The following is a 9,164-nucleotide window of genomic DNA, read 5'->3' on the forward strand; positions in this document are numbered from 1 at the left end:
CAGTAAGCGGGATGGTGAAATCTAAGGTGTGTTGTGTCCGATGAGTGTGAAATGTGAGTGTGAGAGCGATTGAAACTGGATGTGAATGCCTGAGGCAGTGAATTCGGGGACATTTTGCAACGACATCGACATACGGACTCGGAATCTGCGACTGCAAAATGTCTCCGAACATGTCAAAAAGACCGCGAAGATGGATTTCTCGAAGCTTTTACTCTGCTTCGCTTTTCCCTGGGTCGCAAAGAACCCAAATCTTCTACCATTACGCACTCCGACTTGCGATTCACCGAAGAACGTGATGGAAACCAGGAACAGTCCTCCCGAGTCGGTTGATACACCAGTCGAGGTCTCGGAGGATGCGCCAGGGTTGACCTTCGATCATGATCTTCGTTTTTGGTTGGTCTTCGTTGCGCTGTGTGTGACTTCCTTGCTCGCTGCTCTCGAAGGAACTGTGACGTCCACTGCTCTTCCTACCATTGTCGCTGATCTTCACATCGGCGATAATTACCCATGGGTATCCAACGCCTACTTTTTGACCACGTACGTAAAATACCTTCATTGCGCAAGCTTGCCGTGAGTGCAAAGTCTGATGTGTTTGATCCTACATAGGGCATGCTTTCAACCGCTCTACGGACAACTCTCCAATGTCCTGGGTCGCCGGTATCCCATGATTTTCTCCGTCGTCCTCTTCATCCTCGGCAGTGGTATTTGCGGAGGTGCCTCGAGCACGGCCATGCTCATTGCTGGTCGTGCGGTTCAAGGCGTTGGAGGAGGCGGAATTAACATGCTCATCGATCTCATTATCTGTGACCTGGTCCCCTTGTCTCGGCGAGGCGCATACATTGGGCTGCTGTTTGTCGTCTTCGCCATCGGCACATCACTGGGCCCATTCATTGGCGGTGCTATTGTCAACAACACCAGCTGGCGATGGGTCTTCTACCTCAATCTTCCGATCGGAGGAGCGGGTCTGGTTCTACTGATCCTCTTCCTGCGAGTGAACTATAACCGTGAGATGTCCATTGGGGAGAAGCTGAAGCGCTTGGATTACCTCGGAAACATGCTGCTGATTGGCGCAATTGTCTCCATCCTGATTGCGCTCAGTTGGGGCGGCACTCGTTATCCCTGGTCCTCCGGCCACGTCCTCGCACCTCTAATTATCGGTCTCCTTGGAATGCCAGCATTTGTTCTCTTCCAAGCAGCTCCGCTTGTCAAAGAGCCGACCACCCCGTTGCGACTGTTCAGCAACCGCACTTCCGTCATAGCGTTCTTCAACACCTTCATGCACGGCCTCCTCAGCTTCTGGATTCTATACATGCTTCCGGTCTACTTCCAGGCCGTGCTGCAATCCTCCCCTGAGCGCTCCGGTGTACAGCTTCTCCCAACCGTAATCTCCATGATCCCTGTCGCCGGAGTATCGGGCGCGATTCTCTCCAAGACAAGCAACTACAAAGCGCTCCATATCGTCGGCTTTGCCCTCCTCACCATCGGCCTCGGCACTTTCACAGTGCTAGGCGCCCACTCCTCCACAGCAGCCTGGACGCTGACCCAGATGGTCGCTGCGTTTGGCGCCGGAACGATTATGCCCGTCCTTCTGCCCGCGGTCCAGGCCGGGCTCGAGGAGAAAGACACGGCGACTTCCACGGCACTATGGGCCTTTGTGCGCAGCTTCGGCATTATCTGGGGTCTGTCCGTGCCCGCAGCCATCTTCAACAATCAGTTCGACAAGTTTGCCTCGTCGATCAGCGACAGCTCGGTACGTGACATGCTTACCGGGGGTAATGCATACTCTTACGCCTCGAGTGCGACCATCAATGCGCTCCCAGCCCAGGTGCGAGCCGAGACCATCGACGTGTATTCCCGCAGTCTGCGGGTGGTGTGGCAGGTCTCCATCGGGTTTTCGGGGTTGTCATTTCTTCTCTGCTTCTTGGAGAAGAACATTAAGTTGCGGTCGCATTTGGAGACGGATTACGGGCTGGAAGAGAAGGAGGCAAAGAAGGGTTCGGATGGAACTTTGCCGCCTGCCTGAATCGCGTGTTCAGGATAACCGTGTGGTCATAGAGGCATTACAGTCAACGTGAGAGATGTCTGAATTCGCATGTTAGTATTTCGCTGCGCCCTTGTAAGGAAGGCTATGGCACTCCTGTGGGCGCCTAGCGAGGCAAGACTGCTTAGTAACTAAGGAATAGGAATAGTTCACTATATGGTGTCCCTGAATGAACACTTTAGGATAGACATAGAGATAGTGCCTGATTTACAAGAAATTTTCTCATTGATACTGACAATTTAATGATGCCAAGCTTGTATTTTTCATCTCAAGACCTGAAATGCTTTCCGTGCAATTCTGCTCGTAAACAGCAGCTGGTATCATATTGCCCATTGCATTGCATCCGTACTTCTGTCCCTAACCATGTATATCTTCAATACTCCGCTTAACATCCCACTGTTCATCTAAGAATTGAAACAACCTCTGCTGAAGAATGCCACGCACCGACCTTACCCTGCAATCCGCCATCTCCTGCATCCCTCGCAATCCAGACATGCCGTTTCTCCTCTGGCAAATGATCCAACTCCTGCTCAATTCTCAACGTGCTAATCTCCGGCGCAGTGTAAATAGTCTGCGCTGCCCCACTAATCATAACCCCACACTTCACCTGACGAAGATATTGCCCGGATTCCTCATCACCCTTCAACGTATACCTCTGCATCTCTCGCATAGCCGCCGCCGGCGAGGACTTTCCAAAGATCCACATAACATGAGTCAACTCCCACTTGAGCTGGAAATTCCACCGCGACAACATCCGCCACGTTGCATCGAACATCCCGTCGGTGATCCAGCCCGCGAGCCAGGCCCGAATAAACCAAGGCGGCATGCGCGACGTAGCCAGGTCAAACATATCGTAGAAAGGATCCACGGCGATGCACGCCGAGACGCGAGGATTCACGGCGCCTCGCAGCGCATAGTACGCCCCCATGGACACCCCGACCAGCGCAATCCGCGAGAGATCCAGCGACCACTCGGGATGCTCCTTCGCCAGCTGCTCCACATGATCCAGCACGGGGCTCGTCACCTCCTCCCAGTCGGGGCGCATGGCACTCCCCCCTTGGCGCAAACTGGCGCCCTGCCCCGGCCCATCGAACAGCAGAACCGCATATCCGCGATCGCATCCGCTCGCCCCATAGAGCAGATACAGCTCCTCGGACGTCGAATCCGCTCCATTGATACACACAACCACAGGAACCTTCCGACCAGTCTCATCGCCCTGGCGCGGTAAAAACAAATACCCCGGCAAATGCCCATCCTGGTATGGAATCTCCAGGATGTGCGTCCGGTGCCCCAAGATCGGAATCGCTTGACGAAATGCATTGACACTGCGTGCGAAAAACTCCGGCACGCGAGGATCCGGACTCCGTGGCCTGTCATTGAACATGTATTGGCTGGCTCGGAAGTAGTTCGCGGCGCGCAGGAGGGCGTCGCGGGCCGCAATGCAATCGCCGTGCTCTACAGCCTCCAGGGCTATAGCGTTCGCCTTCTCGGCCTGGATAAGCCAGCCCCGGTGCCAGCTCTCCGGGTCATCGCTGGTGATTTGCGTGGCTGCATCGAGGCATTCTGCGAGCTCGGCCCCCCCGAGGGCGGTTGTGCCGACTACTCGCGTGAACTCGAAGTTGAAGAAGGAGGAGGAGGGGAAAAATTGATACATGTTGGGTTTAGGACTACTTTGAGGGAATAGCGATGCGTATACGTAAATGATGGCGGTCATAATTAGTGGTTCTTGTATCGGAGACATTTTGCATCAAGTAGGGCCGGCTTGGGCAAGTCTCGGACAATGAACGGGGGCTTTCATCTTTCGTCGCTTATTTACAACCGTGGTCGGTGTCGGAAGTATTCGAATCTCGGAGGACTTTGGCTATGGGTTTGCTCTATATAATGAGACCGGAACGCGTTCCTGGTTCCTGAGTTCTTCTCTCATGCACAACTTCAAAGCCCTTGTCCATATTCCACCCTTCTCGCCAAACCCACCAAAGCCCAACATGTCTGAAACTGAATACAAAAAGGTCCTCCGTCTCGCAGGCTCCTACTACAAACTCCCCGAGGTCTCCGAGGAGGATTTTCACGCCTTCATTTCAAGCGACCACGCAGTCAAGGCCGCCAAGATCCACGAGAAATACGGGATCCTCCACTACCAATTGGTTCGTACTCATTGCCTACAAGACCCCTCAAAAGTACATGCAACAATATAACTCACGCTGCCATTCATAGGCAATCGGAAACAGCCACACTCGCGAGCTGGCTTACGGCCTGAAGCTTCCCTGGAAAATCGACGACCACGACGTCACCATCGAATACTACTTCACCGATGTGTCTGCCCTCCTCGCCGTGTCTGCGGATGAGGAATTCAAGGCTCTGCACGTCGATGCTGAGAAGTTCGTTGGCCTTGATGCGACCACCGTGGCCGTGACCTGGGTGGAGGTGTTCCTCAAGGATGGGAAGCTGGTTAACATTGGCCCGGATGGAAAGTCCCAACACCCGCCTTTTGCGGAGCGGATTGATTTCGCGTTGCCGGATAAGCCGGCCGCTAAGTATTATTAGATTTTGTACTTAGGATGGGTAGTTTTAGAGAATTTGAGGTATGGGTTATAAGTGGACATATAAACCATGACGGATTAGAGTTGTAAAGCCCTATCTCATAAGAGGGGTTTCGTTGGGTATCAAGCAATTCGAGTCAATTCTATGTTAGGCGGCTCAAGCAAGAGGAGGAAGTGAAGGTGAACTTATTACCAGGAAGCGGACAGAAAGGCTCTAAATACCAGTAGTAGGTCTAGAGAAAAGTAGCTCCATTCAAATATATAAACCCGTCTGAAGCTGATCAACAATATACACTAACTTCTTCCCCGAGACCTTCTTAGCTTTGAGCAAAGCCAGTCCCTGAGGAATATCCTCCCAGCTCTCATTCATCACACGGACCGGATGGGCTCTCAGCTCTTTATCCTGCAGCATCCGCTCCACTTCCGCAAACATCTCCCGACCCAACACTCGATGTTTGGGATCCGCCTCCCGGCCGTAGCCCCTATCGAGTGCGATCCGCTTGCCGAAGATGCTCAGCGCCAGCACCCATTCCATGGACACAGCCTTACGTGACCGTAACTCATCGGCAAACGCCTCGAGCCCGCAGTACTTGCCTCCCGCGCGACCGATACTCCTCAGGCAGAGATCAACGGTGGCCKGCTCGGTGATACAGTCCAGAACGTACCGGAGTGTGTTCTTGGTGTAGGTCCGAATCTCTTCGGCGCACCGTTCGGAGTGGTAGTCGAAGGCGACCTCCGCGCCGTAGGAGCGGACTAGATCCACATTCTCGGGCGAACAGGTTGTGATGGCGCGATAACCAGCTCTAATATTATGGTCAGTGAAATTCGACATAGGCTCAGGATAAAAAAAAAAAAAAGCACCTACCTGCGTAGAAACTGCAAAGCCATCGTCCCCGTGGCGGTACTTCCTCCGTAGACCAGCACAAACTCCTCCTTTAGCTCGGACGATGCATCGATCGACAGCCCCAGCTCGTCCCGGAGAGCCAAAGCCATTGTTGCCGGACCCGCGCCCCCGATAGCAGCCGCATTCGTAAACGACAAATGCGGGGGAATGACCGCCAGAATGTCCGCGGTGGCTCCGACGTACTCAGCAAAGGCTCCGACGGCGGGGTCGAGTGGGTTCGCCCCATGCACTCCACCGCACACGCGATCGCCAACCTTGAACCGCTCGGTCACTGCAGATCCCACGGCAACTACTGTGCCAGCGAAATCACACCCAGACACTGCGCCCGGAGTCGGGAAGTTCGCGACCATTTTGTGGTCGGTCGGGTTAAGAGCCACCGCGGCCGTGCGCACCAGCACCGTGTCCGGGGCTAAGGGGGGGAGGGGCGCGTCCCGGACGTGGCCCAGCCGGCCATTGGGCAAGCATACAATTGCGCGTTGCAGTTGGGGAATATCGATGGATTCCTCGGGTTCGTGGAGTTTGTAGCCCATTGTTTGTGTTTGGGTTTGTGGGGGTGATGGATGGGGCAGTTGCGATATTGTCGTCTCTGTCGATTAGATTAAGATGGACTAAGGCTGGGGACCATTTCTTGAAAATATAACTCATCGGAATCTTACAGTGGCCGGATATATCTTGAGGTGAGGTTTCAAGCTTACTGAGTATGTAGGATTTGATACATGGATGGCACCGATATTCCCTGCATGCAAAATGTCTCCGGTACAGAGAGGGGTCCCTCCCCAAAGATGGCCCAAAAGTCCGCGACTCCGGCCCGAATTTATTCAGCCTGTCGTACCTGACCCATGCCCTATTGATGAAGTTGTTGACTGACATTGACACGCTTTCGGTGGGAAACTAGCTTCTGCATTCGCGATACTACCGCTCAAGTGTAAGCCGACGCAAGTTTAAGTCATGGCGTCAAAAACGTTTTATGAGTTTCAGCCCCTCGACAGTGCGTATATCCGAGTTCCAAATTTCTTGATACTAACACGTACCTCCATACAGAAAAAGGCAAACCCTACCCTCTATCTACATTGAAAGGCACCGTGGTCTTAGTCGTGAACACCGCCTCAAAATGCAGTTTCACTCCCCAATACCGAGAACTCGAGCAGCTATACCAGCAAATCGACTCGAAGTACCCCAGCAAATTCGTCGTCCTCGGATTCCCTTGCAATCAGTTCGGCAACCAGGATCCAGGCACCAACGACGAGATTCAGACTTTCTGTCAGGTGAACTACGGGGTTAGCTTTCCGGTGCTTGGAAAGGTCGATGTGAATGGTCCGAATGCGGAACCCTTGTGGTCGTGGATGAAGGAGAAGCAGCCGGGGATTTTTGGCTTGACGCGCATCAAATGGAATTTTGAGAAGTTCCTCATCACTGCTGATGGACAGGTTGCGGGGCGTTGGTGGAGTATGGTGAACCCACAGTCTTTGCATAATACCATCGTTCGGGAGATCGAGGCTGGGAGTAGTTCACTTTGATGAGCACATGTTCCGGACTATGAGTGTATGGGCAATTGAAAGAGCCGGCTTCGAGTTCTCTGTGTCCGAAAGGTGCATGTTTATTCGTTGCGAGCACAGGAAGTCAGTGCCGTAGCGTTGAGCTTCGGACAAGCTTGCGCCATTGAATACGGAGACGCTTATTTCGGAGACTTTCTTCAGTACTTCCATCAAGCATCTCCGATATCGTATGATTTAAACCCTCTTTAAAGGCGCACAGCACACTCTGTTCTTGATCTTTGACTCGACTAAGGATTATATAGTACCGGGACGCCCTACTAGCTCAACAATCCCAATCGTCCCCGCCATACCCCCCCTACCCCCCAAATGGCTTCACGAGTAATCTTCGACCCCCTCATCGCCCTCCGCTTAGCTCCCCTCGTGAGCTCAACCTGCAGCCTCTGGTTTGCCTGGGACCAAAACATCTTCCTCCGAAACTTCGTCCACCCCGCCAACCGAACCGCCAGTGATCGCTCCCTACCCACCTACTTCCGAACCTTTTTTCGCAGCGGCGTGACCTGGATCCTCGTCCTCCTCGGCCTCTCGCTATCAACAGCTGGCATCAACATCGTCACGGACCGAGCCTCGCTCGCTCAGAGTCAGTCCCTGCGTTGGTACGCCGCCGGCGCCGCCTTCACAGCCGGCCATGCCTTGTACGCGCCCGTGGTCGCTCCCATCGTGCGCGCCATCTCCGAGGACCGTTCCAAGGGCCATTCCACACGCGATCTGGAGCGCTGGCTGTGGTGGAACTTGCTTCGGATGGTGACGGTGGATTTGGCGGCTTGGGTGTGTTTTGGGGTTGGAGTTATGCAGACACTTAGCCTTTAGAGACCTTTTGCACCTGGAAGTTGGAAAGCTGCAGAGTCAATCGGAATTGGCATGATTGCCTACCGCCGACCCGCCCCTAAGTAAGATATTTGAAAACAAATTCAGATGAATGAGCCCCGGAATCACCTGATGTCTTAGCTGCTGTCAAATTAATGATATCACCAGCTGCGTAGGCATTCTGATTACCCAATTAGGCGGGTAAGATAAGCTTAAGAGCATTAACAGCAGTAACTATAGGTGCTGCAGGTGCTGCAGCTGCTGTAGTAATCATATCTGCTATCCATATACTTTATTTCATGCAATATAGGTGAAAAGACACTAATATAAGCTAATTCTATACTGGACAGAACGGAGACACAGGCGACCAAGCCGTTCAACTGACAGTCTGACGCGACATGGTTTGAATATCCTTGCCGCGGTAGCCATAACACTAAACTTGGCTCTATTATATATAAAGGGTATTTCTATTAATTCTTAAATTCTGAGCTAGATCAGACCCAGAAACTTTGAGAAGTTATTCTCAGGAAGTCTTAAGCAGTCATTTAAGCAGTCATTCCTAGCTTTTATATATTACTAGCTAATCGGTACTACACTGCAAATAAACCCTAGAGCAGTCATTGTTTGACTTCTCAACCCCTGTGGGATAGTCATTTTACACCTAGCATTCGACGCCGTGTATGACGATCAAAATGCTGAATCCATTGGAAGGCAAAGAGATCGTTTAGGGCTTGCAGCTCGGCGTGGTCCGGCCAAAAAAAAGGTCAGCGTGTGTCGACCTATGAATTAATTTCAAGGTGTATGGTACCTGTTTTAGCATATATTCCTATATACTACCACCGCCCTAATTTCCTCTCCGACCACAAACATAAGGTTTGATTTTGAATAGTATCAAATTCAAATTATATACTTGCCCTAACCACCCCCTAATATCTATAAATTTATACTCATTATATGTGTAATATTAGGAAAGAGTAGTAAATTCTAATTTATTTTAATTAATTTTTTTAAATAGTATTTTATTTTATCATGTATATACTCTATAGTATGCTTACTATGGTAGAGCGAATGTATATATATTTATACTTATTTAACCTTACCTACCTATATTCTCTTCCTTTTACTACACTCTGCATATGCATAATATTAATATTACTTAGAATTTATTAATAATCTATTAATATTACGCATATAATGAGTATAAATTTATAGATATTAGGAGGTGATCAGGGTAGGTATGTAATTTGAATTTAATGCTATTCAAAATCAAACCTTTAGTAGTTGTTCGCGGTCGGAGAAGAAATTAGGGGGGTGGTGAT

General features: G+C 51.3%; 6 protein-coding genes across 6 annotated transcripts; 4 read left to right on the forward strand and 2 right to left on the reverse strand.

The window, feature by feature from the left end:
* Positions 1 to 190: 190 nt before the first annotated feature.
* On the forward strand, positions 191 to 2,023 carry Asppvi_001707 (MDR family MFS transporter; the record flags this gene model as incomplete). Its single annotated transcript, XM_043298000.1, has 2 exons — positions 191 to 537; positions 607 to 2,023. 2 exons carry the CDS (start codon positions 191 to 193, stop codon positions 2,021 to 2,023), a joined length of 1,764 nt encoding a protein of 587 aa, XP_043153935.1.
* A 418-nt stretch (positions 2,024 to 2,441) lies between these two features.
* On the reverse strand, positions 2,442 to 3,695 carry Asppvi_001708 (alpha/beta hydrolase family protein; the record flags this gene model as incomplete). The annotated part of the gene is made up of 1 exon (XM_043298001.1): positions 2,442 to 3,695. One exon carries the CDS (start codon positions 3,693 to 3,695, stop codon positions 2,442 to 2,444), a length of 1,254 nt encoding a protein of 417 aa, XP_043153936.1.
* Positions 3,696 to 4,026: 331 nt separating this feature from the next.
* On the forward strand, positions 4,027 to 4,585 carry Asppvi_001709 (EthD domain-containing protein; the record flags this gene model as incomplete). The annotated part of the gene is made up of 2 exons (XM_043298002.1): positions 4,027 to 4,185; positions 4,256 to 4,585. 2 exons carry the CDS (start codon positions 4,027 to 4,029, stop codon positions 4,583 to 4,585), a joined length of 489 nt encoding a protein of 162 aa, XP_043153937.1.
* Positions 4,586 to 4,834: 249 nt separating this feature from the next.
* Positions 4,835 to 6,015, reverse strand: Asppvi_001710 (zinc-binding alcohol dehydrogenase family protein; the record flags this gene model as incomplete). Its single annotated transcript, XM_043298003.1, has 2 exons — positions 4,835 to 5,384; positions 5,447 to 6,015. 2 exons carry the CDS (start codon positions 6,013 to 6,015, stop codon positions 4,835 to 4,837), a joined length of 1,119 nt encoding a protein of 372 aa, XP_043153938.1.
* Positions 6,016 to 6,433: 418 nt separating this feature from the next.
* Asppvi_001711 (glutathione peroxidase) lies at positions 6,434 to 7,002 on the forward strand (the record flags this gene model as incomplete). Its single annotated transcript, XM_043298004.1, has 2 exons — positions 6,434 to 6,473; positions 6,527 to 7,002. 2 exons carry the CDS (start codon positions 6,434 to 6,436, stop codon positions 7,000 to 7,002), a joined length of 516 nt encoding a protein of 171 aa, XP_043153939.1.
* Positions 7,003 to 7,347: 345 nt separating this feature from the next.
* On the forward strand, positions 7,348 to 7,932 carry Asppvi_001712 (uncharacterized protein; the record flags this gene model as incomplete). The annotated part of the gene is made up of 2 exons (XM_043298005.1): positions 7,348 to 7,806; positions 7,849 to 7,932. 2 exons carry the CDS (start codon positions 7,348 to 7,350, stop codon positions 7,930 to 7,932), a joined length of 543 nt encoding a protein of 180 aa, XP_043153940.1.
* Positions 7,933 to 9,164: the final 1,232 nt, after the last annotated feature.

This window comes from Aspergillus pseudoviridinutans (genome assembly GCF_018340605.1).
Source record: "Aspergillus pseudoviridinutans IFM 55266 DNA, scaffold_1, whole genome shotgun sequence".
Lineage (NCBI taxonomy): Eukaryota > Fungi > Ascomycota > Eurotiomycetes > Eurotiales > Aspergillaceae > Aspergillus > Aspergillus pseudoviridinutans.